Raw genomic sequence first — 23,123 nt, forward strand, 5'->3', positions numbered from 1 at the left:
TACTCCATTTACAATCACTTAGGTGTTCCCTCAAAGGGCAGAAAATAGTTGTTAGTCATAAACCATGTCATCTTGGTTTGTATTTACCCTGGCCCGCAAATTCCAGCAGCTACTAACCTGATGGTAAAGTTTATTCAATCAACCCTCAGAGCTCAGTGAATCCTGGCACTGACAGGTGGAGAAGCAGCATAATTGTGTGAACGACATCACTTCACATTCTCCTCCAAGTCAGGCAGCATCTTGACTTGGACACAATCACTGTTCCTTCATCAATGCTGGGATATAATCCAGAAATTCTCTCTCTTAACACCATCAGCGGAAAACCAGCAAGTAGTGCAGTGGATCAAGGGGTAAGCCTTTCAACTGCACAAAGCAAACAGGATTCACCAAAATAATCAGCCAGTCCAAACTTTACCCTCATTCCAAGAATAAACCATTTATCTGGCAGGGTTCCAATGGGTTGAATGACCTCCTCCTGTCCTCCTGTGCCATACCAATTCCATCATATTAAGGGAAAGGGAGGGAGAATTTTAATAAATATAGTAACACTGCAACTTCCAACTAATTGTGCCCTGTAACTTAAGGCACTTATGGAATTTTATAGGGATTTTTGTGAACCTACTTCAAATGGTGTGCAACATTGAAAGAACAGGCATCTACCAGTCTGTGCAAGCAAGTCATCTTTGAACCCAAGGGAGGAGCAGGGCCTTAATCTAAGCACACCTCACTAACAAGTAAATATCATTGCATTATCATTTTCTACCAATAAAGCAATAATAAGGTGTAGGTGACTCACGATAGATGGCGCATTAATGAGAGACATATTGAGCCCGTGCTGAAATGTTCCTCCCATCCCCGTGACAACGATCAGCAGCAGAAGGACCTTCAGGTGGAACTGTATGTGGAGAAAGTATTATCATTCATGAGTATAGCCACTATTGGAATTAGAGTTGATACTTAAGATAGATTTGGTTGCTGAAAGATGCTGAGCTCACTTGATCTCATATATCCGTAATACCAACCATGCCATATTTCTACTAGAGCATTTTATGTGATGTCTTATGTCCTGGCCTTAATTAGATTTCCTGGCAACCCATTCCAGATGTTTCCTGGAGTAGGTCCAGACTTACCTCACCTATTACATTAAGTACCTTCTAAGATCATTCCTGAGTTTTTCTTGCCATTCCGCATTGTTCTATCTCTTGCACTATCTCTGTTACATGAACCTCGCAGTCCTGAAAAGCTCCCTTGGGAATACTAAAAACAGATCATTCAGATCCTCAAGCTCATTCCATCACGTCCTGACTGATCTGCAGCCCTATTCCATTTATCTGTCTTAGTTCCTTATCTCTTGATGACCCTACTTAAGAAAAAGATACCCTCTTATGTTTGAAAAATCCAATTGGCACAGCCACAGCTTCTTTGGGGAGAGAATTCCAAATCTCTATGAATTTATATGTAGCAGAACTGCTTCCTGAATTCACTTCAAAGGCCAGCTCTAATTTTAAGATTTGTCAGCCTTATATTATGGTGGTTATAAGTATATTTAGTGTTTCACTTCTGGTAAATGTTCAGCCTGTGCAGAATGAATTATCAAGTAATGGATATCTAAGTTGTAGACAATTCTTCACTCCTACACATATAAATCTTCAGAAATACCTTCTCTTTGTCCTTTGGTCCCTCTTTTGCCCATCATGAATAAAAGAGACAACTGTCGTTGTTGGAATATGGAATATTTTACCCATTCTTACAGTCATCGTTTATATTTCTAGTCCAGGACAAGTTATTTGTGAGATAAAGTCCTCTCTGCTTTGTTCCATCAATAACTCCCAAGTCAAGTACAACACAAATAAGATGAAGTTCCTTCTATTTTGCTGATTGGTCACAAGTTGGTGCAGTAGAAAAGCCAAGCAAAAAAGCAGCAAAAGTTCCAGCTTCAATTCTGAATCAGCGCTAAGGTAGCTGATGCCAGGAGCTTTGCTACAATTGCTCGAACAGTTCAATACTAACCAGAGTTCTCAGTCCTCTCTGCATTAAGTGTCCGAAATAAACTAAGTAGGATGTTACCTGGATTAGGGAGCATTAACTATAAGGAGAGGTTGGACAAACTTGGATTGTTTTCTCTGGAGCATCAGAGGCTGAGGGGCAACCTGATGGAAGCATATAGCATTATGAGAGATGTAGACAGGGCAGATAGTCTTCTTCCGAGGGCAAAAATGTCAAATACTAGAGGGCGTAGGTTTAAAGTGAGAGTGGGAAAGTTTAAAGCAGACTTATGTGGCAAGAATTTTACACTGGGAGTGGTAGGTGCCTGGAATGCACTGCCAGGGGAAGTGGTGGAAGCAGATATGATAACACTTGGACAGACACATCAACAGGCGGGGGATAGAGGGATACAGACCACATGCAAATTGATGTGCTGTTTAAATTGGCATCATGGTCGTCCCAGATATTGTGGGATTGGATGATCATCATGAAGTTTACACACTGCTGAATATTCACTTCTGCAAAAGCACATTAAAAGGGGGCAATGTTATTTTTGTCCAATATGTCTTTCAAGTACGCTCCCCTCCCTATGACTCCACAGTTTTTCTCTAAGGCAGGCAGGTAAAACACCCGGTATGATGGGACCAAAAAATGAAACTATTCTCTTTCACAGTAAGGAAAGTATTATAGACTTACAGTCAACATCACTTAAGGACAGCCTTCTTGCGGTGTTTCCTGGTTCTTACTGTTCCTGAAGCACATCAGTGTAGAAGGGTTTTAACTGAGTGGATACTTCTTGCCGTGCAGGCACTTCCTTTGTCACCCACTCAGAGTCTGGATCAATCCCCAGAGTGAAGTACCATTAACTGTACCATTAATCCCCTCTATTCACTGCATAAAGGAAATTCCTTTGATAGACAAATGGACACAGGCAGGGAATTTGGAACATACTGGGCTGCCCATTGTAAAAACTGTCTGATTTATATTTCTAACAATATGAAAGGAAAGGAACAGAAGGCAGTTAACATAATGAACAGCATATCTGATACCAGTTTTAGAGTCAGGAAGCATGCTATAAAAACTTACAACTTTATTTATACAGCATGGTAACAGGCATGAGCCCATGCCGCGCAAGTACTCCTATGTTAACTTTCTAACCTCTATGTCCTTGGAATGTGGGAAGAAACCGGAGCACCCAGAGGAAACCCACGCAGCCACAGGGAGAACATACAAACTCCTTACAGACAGCAGCAGGAATATAGGAGGGAAAAGCAGAGCAATGATATTGGGCTTCCCCTCTTCCTATCTTCAGTCCTGAGGAAGGGTCCTGACCCGAAACGTTGACCACCTGCTTTTCCCCACGGATGCTGCCCAGCCTGCTGAGTTCCTCCAGCATCCTAGTGTTTTTCATTCAGACAGGGGCGGGAATTGAATGCCGATCGCTGGTGCTGTAATAGCGTTATGCTAACCGCTACGCTACCGTGCTGCCCATTCTATGTGAGCTGCTTATTTACCAGGAGTAGATTAAAAGCTCACATATTCTTCTCGGTATGAGAAGAAAAGTAATATTTCTTGTCTCAGTGTCTTCTTTATAGGAAATACTGTACAAATACTTTTTACTTTAGAATACAGTTCTTATACTTAACCCTTTTCCCAAATCTCCTTGACGAAATAATCAGAAATCACAAGATGTGGTGAGGAAATTCGAATTAAAACTCTCAATTCTAATGAAGGAGTTTTAACCTGAAACATGATTTCTTTTTCCACTGAAGCTGCCTGACCTGCTGAGTGTTACCAGCATTTTTTGTTATTTTTAGGTGGTAGCAAAATGCTAGCAGGTGTTACATGTCTCCATGGCTTAATTCTGAATATTACTAACACCTGTTTAGCACCATTGTACAAAGTCAGGACCTGACTACATGTGCTTGGAACTGAATGAACAGGTAGTTCCTCTGCATGGATCAGTTTTGTACTGATGGCACCGGATGGTGGCTGGCTCTGGACACGGGCCAGCTTTAGTCTTTAAAAAGAACCATTCCGTAACTCTCTGAGCCGTGCATTGAAAACTTGCCTCTGAAGGTGACTGATAATCCATCTGAGCACAAAGACAATTTTCGTTGGGTAGCTTAACAATGCAAGAGTTCTTGTACTGATTCCCAGCTTGGGAAGAAGAGCTGAAAATGGTGACAATATGACTGATACGGTACTCAAGAAAGAATTTGCATTTATATTGCTCCTTTCATGACCCAGAAACATCCAAAGGAGTTTGGAATCCTATGATGCACTTTCAATGTGCTGTAATAGAGGAACAGCAGCCTGGAATATGTACTCTGGAAGGCTCCACAAAGCCTGTGCTGCATACAGTCCAGCCTTAAACATTTTTGAATATTTATGAACACTGCATGATTCTAACCAGCCAGGCAGGGAACAAAATGGAAAACCTGGCATGGTTCACTGTATATTTTGAACAAAATAATGAATTTTCTTTCAGACGAGTGGAATCAAAAACAGGCAGGTTCTACTGCTGACCTTCCATGTCAGATTTTCCATTCTGGGTGGTCTTGATAAATGAAAAGCAGAGACAGACGTCTAGTTCATATCCTCAGCAGTCAGGGTGAAACAATCAAGTCATCTACAGATGCTACTGCAGTACTGATTATAACTTTCCATCAGCTACTGACATCATAATTTAGGTAGAGATTGTAATGAGAACCAAAAACAAAATAGCAGACTTCATTAACATATGTAAATCTGGCAAATCAGGTAGGAAAGCAGCCAAAAGAAATAAATCTATAGAAGGAAATGTGGCAGTAAGTAGAGGAAAAAGGGTTTTGATGCCAAGGTCTCCAACAGTTGCAGAAATGATTCTAGATACCATGTACTAGGTTAAGACACAATGTATGAAGCCTCCTTTTACAGATCAAAACATCTCCTACGATGGGTCGGAAATATGCTTTTTTTTAGTTCTTCATTTTTCTGGATCTGGGTGTCATTGGCAGGGCAAGCATCTGTTGGTTTCCACTGCTGTTGGTTAGAGAGTTCCAGAATTTAGACCCAGTGATGACGAAGGATTAGCGATCTAATTTCAAATCAACTTGGAGGGGTGGTTGTCCAATGCACTTGATGCCCTTATTCTTCGTGGTTGTAGAGGTTGTGGTTTTGAAGGGTGCAGTCAGAGCAGTCTGGGCGAATAACTGGAGTGCATTTTGTATATGGTACACACTGCAGCCACTGTGCACTGATCAATCATCCCAGCCCCGGAAGGCAATGTCCTCAGCTCACCCATGCAGATGATTGCATAATGTTCATTTCCATTCTGAACTCCTCAGCAAATGAAGCAGTCCATGCCTGCATGCACCCAGGCAACGTTTAGGAACGGGCTGGTAAGTAACATCATGCCGCAGAGGTGCCAGGCAATGACCATCTCCAGCAAAAGAGACCCTGATCGCCTACCCTTAACATTCAATGCCATTACCATTGTCCAGCCCCCTAGCATCAATATCCCGGTGGTCACCAATGACCAGTTCAACTGGGCAAGTCACATAAGCACCATGGTTTCAAGAACAGGCCAGAGGCTAGGTATCCTGCAGCAAGTGACACACTCCCTGACGCCCCTTTCCACCATCTACTGAATGTTTAGGCTGATTAATGAGGCACCAGTCAAGCAGGTCGTTTTGTCCTGAATGGTGTTGAGCCTCTTGAGAGCTGCTGGAGCTGCTTTCATTCCCAACTGTTGGAGCACAATCTATCACACTCCTGACTTGGGCCTTGTAGATGGTGGAAAGGGGCGTCAGGGAGTGTGTCACTCGCTGCAGGATACCTAGCCTCTGGCCTGTTCTTGAAACCATGGTGTCTATGTGACTTGCCCAGTTGAACTGGTCATTGGTGACCTCTGGGATATTGATGCTGGGGGGCTGGACAATGGTAATGGCATTGAATGTTAGGCATAGGTAATCAGGGTCTCTTTTGTTGGAGGTGGTCATTGCCTGACACCTCTGCGGCATGATGTTACTTACCAGCCCGTTCCTAAATGTTGCCTAGGTGCATGCAGGCATGGACTGCTTCATTTGCTGAGGAGTTCAGAATGGAAATGAACATTATGCAATCATCGCCATGGTTGAGCTGAGGACATTGCCTTCTGGGGCTGGGATGATTGATCTCCGACAACCACAACCAACTGACTTTGTGCAGTGTATGGCTCCAATCACTGGACTTTTCCCCCTTTACACCTAGTGACTGGTTCTGCCCAGGAACCTTAATGCCACACTCGGCCATATGCTGCCTTGATACCAAGAGCTGTTACTCTAATCTCACCTCAGGAAGTCAGCTCTTTGATCTATGTCTGGACCATGACAGCGCCAAGGTCTGGAGCTGAGTGGTCTGTGTGAATCCCGGCTGGGCATCAGTGAGCCAGCTATCATGAGTAATTGCTACTCGAAAGTACTGTCAATGACAGTTTCCACCTGATGACTGGGAGAAGAATGATTGGACAGTTGTCAACTTGACTGGATTTGTTCCGCTTTTGGACAACAGGACAAAACCTGGGCAATTTTCCATGTTGTGCTGTAACAGCAGTGGAAAAGATTGGCTAGAAGCACAGTTAGTTTTGAAGGGCAGTGTCACAAACAGAACCACCTTCCAGCCAAATTACTCTGGCCCTAAGCCCCAAGACAAAACAGCTTATTGCAATGATACACTGGAAACGGAAGCTGCTGGAGCCTTGGCCCAATATTCCATTATCTGGCCTGTATTCAGTTCCTGCTTTGCAGTGGATTGGTAAACAAAAGGCCAGAATTAGTAATCCAGTGAGTTCTAAATCCACCACACGAGTTTGAGAATTTTGATTATTTATAAATAAAATCCTCTTATCAATGCACAAAGAACTGCTAGATTGTCATCCAAACTGAAATGGTCCATGGATTCCTTTTAGGGAAGGCTATGCTTATCATGTTGGTTCAGACAACGTACAGAGCTCCACACCAGAATAGTTGCCTCTTAATTTCCCCCTTAAGGAGCCAAGCATCCCATGCGATGAGGTGTTGGACAATAAATGCTGATCTCATCAGTGTCACCCACAGCCCAGGAGTGAATTTATTACCTCTACATTAGCAAAACTCCACAGCACATTCATAAAAATTAGCTCAGCTCAGCCACAGTGCTACAGTTAACGTTTTATCTCACAATGAATATCACCTTCTGATGATCCAGTCTGGCAGAGAGTTACCCATCCTTTAGCAACACACCGCTCACGGTCAACAAAACAACAAGGAATGTTCTATGTTCTATGAATATCGTGCGGAATATACACAGTCCGTGTCAAAACACCGGAGAGTGTACAAACTACAGCACAGCTGTTCAGAAAGTACTAGGAGGATGTATACCACGTCAAAAGTTAGGCAAAATTTCCCAAGATAAGACAGTTAAGTCGCCATTTGATTAAATCATAGAATCATAGAACTGTACAGCACAGAAACAGCCCCCAACAGACCACCTCGTCCTTGCTGACCCTGATGCCTATCTATGCTAATCCCATTTGCATGCACTAGACCTGTAACCTTCTACGCCTTTCCTATCCAACCCCTTTCTATTTTTTTAGGTGCATTTGAACAGCAATGTGTGATGCACCAGTGCTGTTTTCAGAGTGTCCTGAGAACTGTGATCTACAAATGTGACCATGAGGAAATCAGAAGTTCAGGTTCCCTGGTGCAAATGCACTAGAACATAGAACATAGAACACTACAGCACAGAATGGGCCCTTTGGCCCACAATGTTGTGCCGACATTTTATCCTGCTCTAAGATCTATCTAACCCTTCCCTCCCACATAGTCCCTTATTTTTCTATTTTTCTACTTCAGCTCTACTTTGCACTGCTTCAGCTTCAATTGATGTGTTTCGATGTTTCATCCTGACAATGAGCTAAACAGCTGGCAATCTTGGGAGAAAGCCTTGAAAGTCCTTACGTACACTGTGAGCAGCATGGCGGCAACGAGGAGAGATTGTCACTTCCTAAAGAGTGGCTCGTGGATTCATGCGAGAGAGACCGTGCTGTCTGGTTGTAAGAATTAACAGATTCACTGAGCACTGCTGGGGGGTCACCAAGACCTCCAGGGCAACAGCTAGGTGCTGCCGGCAGGAGGTTGACAGGGAGATCTCTGGGAGACAGAATCCTCCTGGGTCTGACCATTGCTGCTGAAGAAAATCTGCAACCCTGTTAGATTTGTGGAGGTGCATCCTCTGCACCTAATACTCCCTCATAACATCAACAGCCTTGGCATTCAGCTCTCTGCATTCTGATACCACCTTTCCCTCCTAACGTACTCTTTCACTGTCTCGTGCACACTGACACATTTCTAAATTCCCTTTGCAGTTTCTCTCATCCACACTCCTCTGACAGCATCCTCACCCCACCTCACCCCAGTGCACACAGCAGGCTGTGACATAGCAGACTGTGAGATTAATGGCAGTGGCCTGGAATGATGCTCAGGCTAGAAAGTTGAGAGTGATGGTGACTTAGGTTGTGAGAGCGGTCCAAGTACCGGTGAGTCTGTATTTGTGTTTGCAGGAGGTTACATTGTATTGAGGACTGCCTTGTTGAAGCGTACCCTGCATGTTATTGTTCCATGAAGGTGTATGTATAGGGGCTGGCATGGTAGTGTAGTGGTTAGCGTAACGCTATTACAGCGCCAGCGACCCGGGTTCAATTCCGGCCGTTGTCTGTAAGGAGTTTGTATGTTCTCCCCGTGTCTGCGTGGGTTTCCTCTGGGTGCTCCGGTTTCCTCCCACATTCCAAAGACGTACGGGTTAGGAAGCTGTGGGCATGCTATGTTGGCACCGGAAGCGTGGTGACACTTGTGGGCTGCCCCCAGAACACTCTACACTAAAAGATGCATTTCACTGTGTGTTTCGATGTACATGTGACTAATAAAGCTGTCTAAAATCAAAAATCTAGTAAGAGTGTGGGTCCCTTTAAGCTCTGGGCTGCTGAGATCCTTGTGGTAAGCTCTCCTATGGTCCTCCCATGTGGTGCCTTTGATGACTACATCGCATTTCCATGTCACCCAGCCAGAGTGTTAAGTGCAGACACTTATTGGGAATAGGCTTTGAGTGCTGAAATGTTGTCCAAGGTGCAAGTAAGGCTTTGTATTAAGTGTGTGCATTGAATCTGCAGAGTGCTGCGGAGCAGCCTGGTAAAAAATGTTTTTCAAATATGATTGTCCCCTTTTTAAAACTGTGTTTTGGGGGAATCCATTACTAAAAGTTAATTGTTCTACAAGTAACCAGCAACCTTTTATTTCGTCAGAGCAGAGAGGTTGAAAGTCATGCTGAAACTCTGAAAGTCATCAGCGTTACTGTTAGTTTTACATGCAGTTTTGGAGATGTGTCATTAGTTGCTGGTGGAGTCAAATTTACTTCCACCTCCGATGTCTCCATTGTAAGTCACACCTACGCCTCAGCTTCCCCTTTTATCTGCCCTCAGCTTACCTTCTCTGCCCACTTGCTGGGAACCTCCTGGTTCCCATCGTCTCTTTCCTGGATGGATTTCAGCCCAAGCGCCAGAGATGAAAGAAACCAACTTCTATGCAGGTGAGGAGACTCGAAGTCAGTGCACCTCCCCTCAGTAATATGATATTGATGCCTTCCATCCACTGGGCTGTTGCTTGTGGAATGCAGTGCAACTAGGCTACTGCAGGACTGATACTCCACTTTTTTAAAATTTATCCATTGTTTGGGATCTGGTCACCACTGGCAAGGCTGGCATTTATCGCTCACTCCTCATTGGCCCTGAGAAGTTGGTGGTGGGCCACCTTCTTGAACCACGGCAGAGATTCTGCTGAAGGTAAATCTCACTGCCATCGGGAAGCGAGTTGCAGGATTTAGACCAAGTGACAATGAACGACCAGGGACATATTTCCAAAGCAAAGAGGTGCACGACTTGGACACAAACATGCAAGTGGTAGTGTTTCTGTGCGCCTGTTGTCCTTGTCTGGTGGAAGTCGCCGATTTGGGAGGTATGGTCTGACTATCCTGGGCCAGTAACCGGGGTGCATTTTAGATGGTGCCACTGTGTGCTGGTGGTGGAGGGAATGAATGTTTGATAGAGGGCCAATCCTGCACTGCACTTATCCTACAAGTGGAGAACGTTCCAATGTTTTCCTGACTTGTGCCTTATGCTCTGAAGTGTAAGGAGATGTCACTCCCTGCAGAATACCCAGCCTCTGACTTGCTCTTGCAGCCATGGTATTTCTGTAGCTGCTCCGGTTGAGTTTCTGGTCAATGGCGGACCTCAGGACATTGACAGTGGGTAACCTGGTGGTGGTAATGTCATTGTATGTCAATGGCTGGCGGTTAGACTGTCATGTTGGGGATTGAATGTTACTTGCCACTTCTCAGCCCATGTCTAAGAGCCCAATTCTGATGTCTCCAGATAAAAGATTGCAGATTTGTCTCCTCTGGATCTTTTTCCCTACAGATACTCATCTTGTTTTGGAGAATACATTGTACGTACATGGATTGTGCAGGGAGCAGACTAGTGGGATCGCTGTTCTAATGATGGTCCCATTTTTCATGGATACACCATGAGATGTGCTTTGGTGTAGGACAACAGGGAAAAAAATACAGAACAATGGGGCCAGGGCAGAGGAGTGAATGAACTGTTAGGTGGCTGGTACAGTACAGCTATAATGGGCCAAATGACCTTCAATGCTGTATTTATTTCTGTGAATCTAATTGCAATACAGGTTCAGTTCCCAATATTCTATGTGCATCAAGTTTAATCAGAAGAGATTAAAACTATTACATACTGTGCATAACTGTGAAGAAAGTAATCAGCTTCAGTGTACAACTGTGGAATGCACAAATGTGGAAAACATAGAAGCTACTTTCTTATCCCACTTGGTATTTTTTAAAACATGATATATATTACAGAACATTAAGCTCTCCTGAATTTATGCATTAGTTGTTATCACACAGGCACGGTGAGAGATGAAGCACTAGTCAGTGCATTAATAATTAAGCCAAAGGTGGGTGCGTAAGAGGGTGTCACCATTAGCTGGTCCCTGCTTATTCATCTCACTGTCACGTGTACAGGGGCAGCATGATATAAAAGCTGTTGGCCATTTTCAATTAATAATTCGTTTGAAGGAGGATTAGACTGTAAGGTGATTGCCAATAATTTGGCAGACTTAACGTCTTAGTCAACTTTCATAAGTAACTATCAAATGATCAGCTGAACAGTGGGTGGATGAAAATGAACAAATCCTCAGGGCTGACGTCCATGGAAAGTGTAACCACCTGAGCAGTTAACTTGCTTTCAATAAGAAGAACAGATTGATTGGAGATTATATAACCATACTGTGTGAGTTAATACTTATCGGGAACTGGTCAACAAGGTTGAATAGTAAAGGAGCTAACTTTTACAAGGTCACAATGCAACCTTACACTTTAAACATTCAACTTTTGACATATCTTAACAGTTAGGATTAGAATCCAGTGATTTTAATTATTCTTCTCCCAGCATTAACTTTTGTCTGTTTACTTGCACCAGTTCCACAGTCTCAGCATTTTGAATTCATTTAGAACATAGATCATAAAGCACTACAGCATAGTACAGGCCCTTCGGCCCACAATGTTGTGCCGACATATTATCCTGCTCTAAGATCTATCTAACCCTTCCCTCCCACATAGCCCCCCATTTCTCTATCATTCATGTGTCTATCTAAGAGTCTCTTAAATGTCCCTAATGTATCTACCCCCACAACCTCTGCAGGCAGTGCGCTCCACGCACCCACCACTCTGTGTAAAAAAACTTACCCCGACATACCCCTTATACCTTCCTGCAATAACCTTAAAATTATGTCCCCTTGTGTTAGCCATTGTCGCCCTGGGAAAAAGTCTCTGACTGTCCACTCGATCTATGCCTCTTATCATCTTGTACACCTCTATCAAGTCACCTCTCATCCTCCTTCTCTCCAAAGAGAAAAGACCTGGTTCACTCAACCTATCCTCATAAGACATGCTCTCCAATCCAGGCAACATCCTGGAAAATCTCCTCTGCACCCTCTCTAAAGCTTCCACATCTTTCCTATAATGAGGCAACCAAAACTGAACACAATACTCCAAGTGTGGTTTAACCAGAGTTCTATAGTGTTGCAACATTACATCGTGGTTCTTGAACTCAATCCCCTGACTAATGAAGGCCAACACTCCATACGCCTTCTTAACAACCCTATCAACCTCCGTGGCAACCTAGAGGGATCTATGGACGTGGACCCCAAGATCCCTCTGTTCCTCCACACTGCTAAGAGTCCTGCCATTAACCTTGTATTCTGCCTTCAAATTCGATCTCCCGAAGTGTATCACTTCACACTTATCCGGGTTGAACTCCATCTGCCACTTCTCAGCTCAGCTCTGCATTCTATCAATATCCTGTTGTAATCTACAGCAACTTTCTACAGTATCCACAACACCATCAACCTTTGTATCATCAGTAAACTTACTAACCCACCCTTCCACATCATCTTCCAAGTCATTTATAAAAATCACAAAGAGCAGGGGTCCCAGATTTGGGGCAAGTCTGATTTATTTTAATGAGCACACAATAGAAGATTCAAAGTATTAAAAGAAAAAAAAGCATTTGTATTTATAAGGTATTTTTAGGTCCCCAAGGTATCCCAAAATGTTGTCGCCATTATAACAGGAGACAAGGCAAGCAGTTTGTGCTTAACAAACTCCCACAGGACAGATCACGTCTTCCCGATGTTGGTTGAGGCCTGCATTGATCTGACAACAGGTCATAATAGAGTCATTGAGTCACACAGCACACAAACAGGCCCTTTGGCCCACCACGTCCCTGCCAACCATCAAGTATTTATCCCACTAAACCCATTTACTAGCATTTAGTCCATAGACTTCTATGCTTCGGCAATTCAAGATGGAATCTAGATACATCTTAAACGTTGGGAGAGTGCCTGCCTCCACATGTTAAAACTCAATACACTATTATTTCATTACCATCATTAATTAAGAGTCACCAAGAGACAGCGACTTTGGAAAGGCATTTACAGGGATAGTGATGCCAAGTAACCTCATGCCTTGCAATGACGAGAATGGAGAGAAGCAATCTCCCACACAGTGCCAGGCCTTTACTCATGGCTTTTTATTCTGATATCCTCGGAGACTGCTTCAAGTAATTTATTATTATGTATTATGTTCAGTGTGGTAAACCGATTAATAGATCGAAGTACCAATATTATTGCTGGTATAAACAAGGCCTTTTTAAATCTTGTTGACCATTTCATTGTCACAGCCACAAGCACACTTGTGGACATGCATTAAGGTACTGAGGTGACAATTATAAACCCCAAAATGAATGGTTTGCCGTGAGTGAGATACTAAGATGTAAAAACACTTTGAATCCAAACACAATGGATACAGCCAGTATCTTTTTCCCAGGGACAAAATGTCTAACACTAGAGGGTATGCAGTTAAGGTGAGAGGGGACCGAGTGCAAATGACATGTGTGGGGCAAGTTTTTTTACACAGAGAGTGATGGGTCCTTGGAATACACTGCTGGGGTGGTGGTGGAGGCAGATATGACAGAGACATCTAAGAGGCTTAGATAGGCACATGAATGTGCAGAGAATGGAGGGATATGGACCTTGTATAAGCAGAAGGAACTAATTTAATTAGGTGTTTAATTATTAGTTTAATTCGTTCGGCACAACATTGTGGGCCAAAGGGCCTGTTCCTATGCTGTACTGTTCTATGCTCTATGTTCTACAATGAAGCTTTAATCCAAGTTTTCCTAGGTGGCATGGTGTGAGGGTGAAAACCAAATGTTGTGAGGAGGTAGGTCGCTCATTTAACTATTGCAAGGGAGCTGGATTCCGTCTGTCTCCCAGCATCAGCACCAGTAGGACAGGTCTGGAAAATGGTGAGAACTGTTGCCTGTCTGAGTCAAAGACTTCTAGCGCCTGGGGAGCCCATCCTACACACATGCTCCCACTCTCCAGTTACCTTGCTGGGAGCTCCAGCAGAATCCTTGAACAGACCCTTGGAGGTGTCCAATCGAGGTGCGTGGTGCCTCTAGGATGAAAGCATCTCCACCACCTACTAGGAAGGTATTGTAACCCATGGTGTAAGAACCACCAGCCAAGCCCCAGGTCATATTGCCCCTGTCCTGGCACTACACAGAAACATAGAAAAGTAGAGCACAGGAAGAGGCCCTTCGGTCCGACATGTCTGCCCTGACCGTGATGCCAGATGAAACTAATCCCATTTGCCTGCTCATGGTCCGTATCCCGCCACTCCCTGTTCATCTGTCTCATTAAACGTCTCTTAGATGTTGCTATTTTATCTGCTTCTACCACCACCCCTGGCAATACATTCCAGGTACCCACTGCTCTCTGTGTAATAAAACTCGCCTCACATATCTCCTTTAAACTTTCACACTCTCACTTTAACCTATGCTGTCTAGTATTTGATACTTCCACCCTGGAAAAATTGTCGCCTCTTTCTCTTGTTTCGCTCCGAAATCCCTTTAAGGACAAGTTGAGGTCAGAGAGTGCCTGAGACTCACACTCTGCTCCTTTGAGTTCCCAGATTTAAGTTCCTGGGAGTTAACATATCAGATGACCTGTCCTGGGCCCGGCACATAGATGCAATCATAAGGAAAGCGCGCCAGCGACTTTACTTTCTTCGGTGGTTAAGGAGGTTCGGTTTGTCTCCAAACAGTCTTACAAACTTCTACAGATGTACTGTTGAAAGTATCCTGACTGGTTGCATCGTGGTCTGCTTGAGTAATTCGAATGTGCAGGAACATAAGAAGCTGCGGAGAATAGTGGACTCAGCCTAATACATCACGGGGGCATCCTTCCCCATCATCGGTAGTATCCACAGGATGCGCTAGCTCAAGAAGGAAACATCCATCATCAAAGATCTCCACCATCCGGGCCATGCCATCTTCTCACAGCTACCATCAGGCAGGAGGTACAGAAGCCTGAAGTCCCACACCACCAGGTTCAAGAACAGCCACTTCCCTTCAACCATTGAAGGGAACCAACCGGCACAACCCTAACCACTACAGTTAAGCAAAACTATGACCACTTTCATCACTTTGCATTGAAATGGACTTTTTGTTTGTTCTAATTGTGTTCTTTCTTGTAAAAATTGTGTATAATTTATGTTTAATTTATGTTTTTCTTGTGAATGCTGCTTATCTGATGCTATGTGCCTGTGATGCTACTGCAAGTAAGTTTTTCATTGCACCTGTGCACACATGTACTTGTGCACATCACAATAAACTTGACGTTGACCTTGATCTGATTCTCACTAAACCGCCATCCATCCTACATCCCTTCCTGGCCTCCACATTAGCTGATGTTGTTAACGCTTCTCTCTCCTTGGGCACAATCAACACCCCCTATCTGCCATCATCATGGCCCTCCTCAAATCCCTCAATCCCTGAAAACTTGCTGCTTTATCTCAAACCTCTCCTTGGAAGTGTTAAACCCTGCCTAATTCATGCCCACATCTCCCCAAATCCATCCAACCAGGTTTATGCTTCTGCTGCAGTACTGACATAATTATCAAAGTCAACAATGACATCAGGTGATGGTGCCTAAGGCAACCTATCCCTCCTCATCCCGCTCACCTTGTCTCCAACCTTTGACATGGTTGACCACACCACCCTCCCCACCATCGTTCAGCTGGGCAGGACCTCATTCACCTGATTTCAATTATTTTGGCAATCAGGTCTCATTCCTCCTGGGAAGAACCTATCCCCACAGTGAAAACAACATCTCAATATCTTGTGAGACAATAGAATATAGAGTACAGAATGGGTCATGGCAAGGAAATCAGAATTCAAAGCAGAGGCGTAACATTGAAACAGGAGCTCATAGCCACAGTCCCCATCAGCAAGGTAAGATTTAATGGCAATTATAATAATGCTGATGGAAGATTGGAGCCGGGTGCTCCTGGGACAAAGAGGATGATGAGGTTGAATGTAGAGGTGTGACTCCCTATTTTGGCCTGACCCCCAACCCCCTCCACCCACGCCCACACCCCGTGAAGATGTGTGTTCTTCCAAAACATTTGGAACTCCCACCAAATCATTTAAGTTAAGACATCTTTATTAACGTGTACATCGAAACACATCTTTTGCATAGAATGTTCTGGGGCAGTCCGCAAGTGTTGCCACGCTTCCGGCGCTAACATAGCATGCCCACAACTTCCTAACCCGTATGTCTTTGGAATGTGGGAGGAAACCGGGGCACCCTGAGGAAACCCACGCAGGCATGGGGAGAACGTACAAGCTCCTTACAGACAGCGGCCAGAACTGAACCTGGGTTGCTGGCACTGTAATAGCGTTACGCTAACCGCTGCATTTCCAGCAGTAATCTTATAACAATGCCTAATGTGGCCATGCCTCACACTTAAAATTCTAATTTTTGTGTTGAATCTCCTCCATGAAATCCCTTAACCCTGATTACTGAAGAGACCAATTCTGGAGGTAGGTACACATCTGATCAACTCTCTGCCCAGTTAAAACACTTGCAGTATTGAGAAACTACAAATGTGTTCAATTTTGTTCAACATCAAAATGATTTTTCCCACTGGTGACTCACAGTTAAGTCCAGGACATCAATCTTTAATTCTTAAAGTCTCCAGAGCAATCATGAAAGGTTTGCATCCAAATGAGTGGTTCTAGAACCAAGAGTTCCCATTGCCTCAGCATCCACTGTAAGCTTCATAATCAGAGAAGGAGACAGTCAAATAAACGGCTTCCTCACATGTCGAACAACTTATTCCCATCTGCAAACACAGTTCTTTATAATTGTTCTGTAAAAAGACTCTGAGAAAGCCCCATCTCTGAAGGAGTGGCCTCAAAAATAAGACAAGAATGAGCTAGAGCTCCTGTTGACCAGTGGATTGTTGTCTGTTTAGTGCTTCTTCCAGTGTGAATAGGGGCTCAATCTTCTGACAGGAGGTGGGTGTAGGGCAGCGTTTTTCCTGCTATAATTGGCAGGGTCCACATCTGATTAGCCCTGACAGCTGGTCATCCCAGCCTCAGGCTCACTGAGCATTGCAGAGTGATGTTATAGTGTGGGACCCACCAACAAATATTGCCCATTAGAAATATAATTTTTTCAGATGTCTCGTTAGTCTTCATTTTACTGTGTTCTGGAGAAATTAAAGAGCCATCTGGTACATCGTGTGCAAAGAACACGGGGAAGCAATGAATTAAATATATCTGCACTGTACCTTGGCATCTGCCTGGCTCAGGCAATGCCTCGTGGTGAATTTTCTGCTGGGGGCTTGCCTTTCCTGATTGCCTGCTGCCATTGACAGATTTACCTCATCCAGTACAAAACCCTCCACCATAAACCTCCAGGTGATAATATGTGCAGTGAGTGAAGATCAGAATAAGACAGCCAGCAAATTTAATATCTTGTCTACTGGAGAGCTTCTGGGCTTTATACATCAATTGGAAGTAAGCCTGTAACTGTGCACATAAAATTTTGGAGGAACTGCACACACTTAAATCTGCCTAGATGCAACATTATGGAGGGAATGCCCAGGACAAATCACAGCAAGCAGCCCACATCCGGGCAGAATCAGAACTGTGCGCCCTGCAGATGCCAGTACTGTTGGGAGTGAGAGGCTTTGAAAAGCATAGGGAAGTTAGCCCTGTCGTAACACAGAGCCTCCCTCATTGGCATCCAGTGGGTCAGAAACTCAGCAGTCCAGCATTTGTGCAGGTCCAGGCTGGAGTACCAAACTTCCAAGCAGAAAAACTGGTAAAGTACTTTCCATACTCCTGCTCTGGCATTCAATACAATCATGACCTCAAGGATATTTTGATGCCCTGCCCTCTGATTCCCTTTGTGTCCAAAGATCTATTGATCTTAGCCCAAACTTATACACAGCCAAGCCTACATGTTTTAAATTCAATCTGATTATCTTCAAGCATATCTCATTGCAGGGTGGACAACCTTCCAGGATTGTCCCAGAATCTACAGGGATTAAAGATTAATAATATGGACATCATTGCAAGCAATGATGGAAAAAAAGATGTCTTTAAATGCTTCTGTTTGAATATTTTCATTACTAGGTTTTGAAATGATTGAAGGTGGGAACAAAGGCTGCTTTACTGGCTGTCGAGAATCACCCAGTCAGGTAATGGTGAGTATGTTTGCTTCCAGATTATTCCATGTGGTTTAAGACAAATTGTGCTGGGGCAAGCAACTAGAGCTGGAAACGCCAATGCAACTGGTGAACAGGTGGGTTTCTCAGCTGCCAGTGCATAACCTCTTACTTTGATGTTCTTCCTTCTGGTTTTCAATGATAAATGCTGACCCATATCAAGTAAGTGGGTTCATGATTGTCAAGTGAAAGAGGAATATTGTGCCAATGTGTTTGGCAAGCCCAGTCTATGTCATTAATAGTGAGTTCTAGACACACATAACAAAAGTTAGATGTAGGAAAAGGCCCCCTCCATTCAGGTAACTCCATTCACTCCCACTTCTGGGACCACAATGTATTTCTGAGTGCATTGGAAATGTCAGGATCACAAGGATGGACACTGGAGTCATGAGTATAGAAGTTGGTGATGGATGATTGTAGGACAGCACAAACCTAAGAAAGATGGGCAGATTCAGGTGATGATAACAAAACTGCAATAGGTAGAAAGTGACATCCATTACCAGGGCTGTCATTTTGGAGCCTAACATTCTAGCTCACACCCTCATTTAACCTCACACAGTGGGAAGAACTATACCCTGCCCATGACCTCAAGTAGCACAATATAAAGGGATCATCAATTATTTTCAGGTTAGTTGCTGATTGATTTCTACCAGTTGTTGATGCAGTTATGTTTGATGGTTCCTCACGATGCTGGAAGTTGCTAAAGTCTGCAGGGAGTGTGCCAGGTGCAGAAGACTTTGGCCTCAATCAAGGTTTTGGCACAAACTAGTTGCTGCCAGAAATGAGTACATTATTAGGCATTCCCCTTGGTATACAGGAGGCTGGGAGAACAAGCAGAGAGAAGATGTGGCAGGTCAACCTCCTACTTGAGGAGATGGGGACAGCAAACTTCCAACAAGCTCGTGCTCACACACAGAAAGAGACAGAGCAGACCTTTGCCGAGCTTTAACTACATTTCTGCCGCCAGGACCATTCTGGAGGACCTCCACGATACTTGGCAGAGCAAATGTCAAGATTCATCGCCTCCTGTTGTACATGACACCACCTCATCATCCTGACGGATTGGGTCTTGCCACCGGCCAGAGGGCAGCTGAGGTACAAAAGCAGAAGGCCGAGCTGCAGTTGGAGGAAGAGGAAGAGGCAAACTCGACAAGCCCTTTTGGTCGGATGATCTACAAACTACAATTCTGATAGCAGTGTCAGTAAATGCAACCCCCATTCACCATTCAGCAACATTCCTTTCTCTCACCTTCCCATCAAAGAGACCATTTGGCCACAGTACGAAAATAAAAGACGACACAAAATAAGTGCACAAGAACAAATCATCCTACGAAAGGTCAACTACTTTGTGCATGTCTTTCACATGCCTCTTCCTGCTCTAGTGTCTCATGTAATGGCTGCAGTATGACTGCCAGAAGGCTGTTGACTCTCACTGGAGGAGACAGGAGATGTCTTTGGAGGGAAGCCACAAGCAGATCTGGATCTATAATGGCCCAGCTATAGAACGTGGCACCTCAGCAGAGACTCCCGCAGCTAAGCAGGGCTTTCTAACAAATGGTATTGACGGAGTGGAAACAATGGGAGGATGAATGCAGTAGTGCCGCCTTATGTTTGTGCTCCATGGACCCACTGGACCTGCCGTGGTTCAGCACTGCCAGTTATCTATTAGAAGGCAGACCGATGGATTGCTCCGACACCCTGCTGACCCTTGAAACTTTTGAATGCATGGCCATCATTGTAGCGCCCATCATGGCAGTAGTGTGCAGCTAATGAACCAACTAACTTGTACAGACTGCAAACAGTAATAATGCAAATAAGCAGGCAGCACAAAGTTGGCATTTCTCCTGCATCAAAAGCAATGGGCATGGGTTAATCATACATATAATCCAGATCCTGTTGTCAAAGACTACCTGATTAAGTCTTCCCATGTATCCAATGTAACTCTTCTCTATGTCCCTTCTTTACATGTCTGAACAAGTGAAGTTATCCACATGAAGTTACGTGCCCGTATTGGAGTCTATGTTAAAAAACCAACAAGGTAGGATTACTTTCCAGTTGAAATGAATATTGTTTATTACACAATTTTCTATTTCAACCTTTAGATTAAATTATATGGTACCTAGTGCTGATGAAAGATCATTAGCAAGTAACATTAACTCGCTTTCTTTCTCTATTGATTCTGACTGACCTGCTGAGTATGTCCAATATATTCTGACTTTATACAGAATGATTTAACAGTTTAGATGACAGTGACTTGCATGCAGATTTTATTTCAGTTCCTCAAATTTACAAGTAATTTTGCCACCACACTCTATTTCTATTTTTTCTGTTCACAGAAAATGCATTGCTGTTACTTCAAGATATCTTTATTAGTCACATATACATCGAAACACACAGTGAAAGGCATCTTTTTGCGTAGAGTGTTCTGGGGGCAGCCCGCAAGTGTCGCCACGCTTCCAGCGCCAACATAGTATGCCCACAACTTCCTAACCCGTACGTCTTTGGAATGTGGGAGGAAACCGGAGCACCTGGAGAAAACCCACGCAGACACGGGGAGAACCTACAAACTCCTTGCAGACAGTGGTGGCAATTGAACCCGGGTCGCTGGCGCTGTACCCGACCGTGCCTATCGACTTTACTTTCACACAAATATACATATGAATTAGACATTTGGCCCCTCAAGCCTGCTCCACCATTTAACGACTTCACAGCTAATCTGATTTGAACCTCAACTACACATTTGCACCTACCCACTGAAACCTTTCACCCCCTTGCTTATCAAGAATTATTGACCTCCCACCTTTAAAATACTCATAACTCTGTTTCCACCGGCCTTTGAGGAAGAGACTTTCAAACACTCACAAGCCTCTGAGAGAAAATAATTTCACCTCGTCTGTCTTAGATGGGCGACCCCTTTAAAAATAAGGTGACCCTTAATTCCTAGATTCTCCCCACAAAAGGAAGCATCCTCTCCACATCCATCCTGTCAAAATTCCTCAGTATCTGAATTCACTTCTCACTCTACTGAACTCCAGAGGATACAAACCCAGCCTATCCAACCTTTCCTCATAAGACACCTATCCATTGCAGATATTAGTCCAGTAAACCTTCTCTGAACAGCTTCCAGCGCATTTACATCCTTCCTTAAGTAATGAAGTCAATGCCATTCACAGAGCTGCAGAGGCTATACCCAATAAAACTGAAGAATATCCTCCTTACTTTTATATTTAATTCCCCTCACAATAAGCAATTTCACTCTGTTACAAGTCAAAGTTGAGTTTATTGTCATCTGCACAAGTACGCGTGTGCATAGGTGCAATGAAAAACTTACTTGCAGCAGCATCACAGGCACATAGCAGCATATAAGTTTTCCCTTTGCTGTCTGTTTCTCTGCATTTTATCTACTTTGTGCTTTCCTCTGTTCTGCCCATTATGTTTTGCTCTCTATTCCTTTCACTCTACACTTGCTTATATTTTTATTGCTGATTCCTCCTGTTCCTTCTTTTTACCAGCCTTTGGGTTCTCAATTGGCTAGAGGGATTCTGTTGGTCTGCTTGTTAAGTAAAGAATTCTGTTGCGGTTTCCAGAAATAACTTCTTGTGACAATAATGCAGCAATCTTACTGCACTTGTGCAAAATTCCTTCTTCTGATAGACTGACTATCGCTAGGAAAGAAGTCAGGGAATTTCACTTGATTTCTTACCTCTGCTGTACTTAACATGATATCACTTACTGGATTTTGATGTTCAAAGGATTTTTCCTAATGCAGTGCCCAAGCAATACCCTGACCTACATATAACCTTATGCAATATAGCTCTATCCCCCTCACAAATCTCTCCCATCATGGCTAACAGCGAAAAAAAAACAAAATCCAAGAATATCAAATCAAAGAAAGTCAAAATGGGCTTTCCATCAGGAAAATAAATATTAAAAGTCACATACTGATAACTTCTCTCTGTACTGGAAGATACAGTTCAGCAGCTGGTATAAGTTCAGCTCCCTGCACTATAAAGCTGTAATAAGACTACTTTTGTTCTGCAGAAAAAAACATCAACTCTTGTGTGTTAAAGAAGCATTTTAAGAAAATGGTATTAGCAAAATGGAAGGGAGTTAATTATAATTCCATTTAAGCATCGTACAAAAAAAGGTTTCCTGGCTGTGTTTCTGCTCTTGTACAGTTTCAATCTCTCCCCAAGGGTAAATGGTTAAACAGTAAACAAAGTTAAACAAGGATAAACGGTATTTGAAGGTCTGTGCCCATTGCCAATGGAGACCAACCCATTCTGTACCCGTGTACTTTGCTGAGAAAATTAAACATGACAGGTTGAAAAGAATGCACCCGCTTCATCTTTTAGTGGATACTGAAGGGCTCGTACTGTGAGTCCGTGCTACCAAGTTGTCCCCCACTGTTTGCAAACCAGTGGGTGCTGGCCTTGGACAAAGATTTCTGGGGTCCAACGAGCAGCACAGCCTGGCAGAATTGTCTTGTTATTTGTCCTGCAAATTCATTTTCATGAATTTAATATCGCTGAAGAAACAACATAATCTACAAATCACAAAACAACCAATCCGTACACATGCGTTATTAAAATTATATGGGTTCATACCAACTCCTTCAGGATATTTTCCATTAGATGTTTGATCCTAAGCCACTCCCAATTTCTGCAAGCGAGGAAAAGCTACAAAGGGAGCAAGTTTAAATTAAGGTACAAAAGGGAAGAAAGGAGAATCAGATGTTCAATGGTATCAAGTTCCGGCAAGAGTCTTATATATAGTTTGTGCATGAGCAGATTGTTCCACAATCTCTTTTCATGCTCTGTTAATTATCCTAAAAATACCTGAATTGCGTTTTCTTCATATTATGATGAGGAGGCCAATTGACCTTTAGAAGAAATGGATTCTTCCATTGTCCAGGTGACTGTGATGTCGCA

At 43.6% G+C, this 23,123-nt stretch overlaps 1 protein-coding gene across 5 annotated transcripts in view; it reads right to left on the minus strand.

The window, feature by feature from the left end:
* LOC127579636 (solute carrier family 2, facilitated glucose transporter member 11-like) overlaps positions 1 to 22,919 on the minus strand; it is a 69,651-nt gene extending 46,732 nt beyond the window's left edge. For 2 of the 5 annotated variants that reach the window (XM_052032538.1, XM_052032535.1), the window contains exons 1-3: positions 22,800 to 22,915; positions 20,103 to 20,209; positions 797 to 895 (exon numbers count right to left, since the gene is read on the minus strand). In XM_052032538.1, the coding sequence (XP_051888498.1) occupies positions 797 to 895; positions 20,103 to 20,120 (117 nt within the window). In that variant the 5' untranslated portion in view covers positions 20,121 to 20,209; positions 22,800 to 22,915. Of the gene's footprint in view, positions 1 to 796; positions 896 to 20,102; positions 20,210 to 22,799 lie in introns of all 5 variants that reach the window. The other 3 variants (XM_052032537.1, XM_052032534.1, XM_052032539.1) reach the window with 2 other exon arrangements.
* Positions 22,920 to 23,123: the final 204 nt, after the last annotated feature.

This window comes from Pristis pectinata, chromosome 17 (assembly GCF_009764475.1).
Source record: "Pristis pectinata isolate sPriPec2 chromosome 17, sPriPec2.1.pri, whole genome shotgun sequence".
NCBI lineage: Eukaryota > Metazoa > Chordata > Chondrichthyes > Rhinopristiformes > Pristidae > Pristis > Pristis pectinata.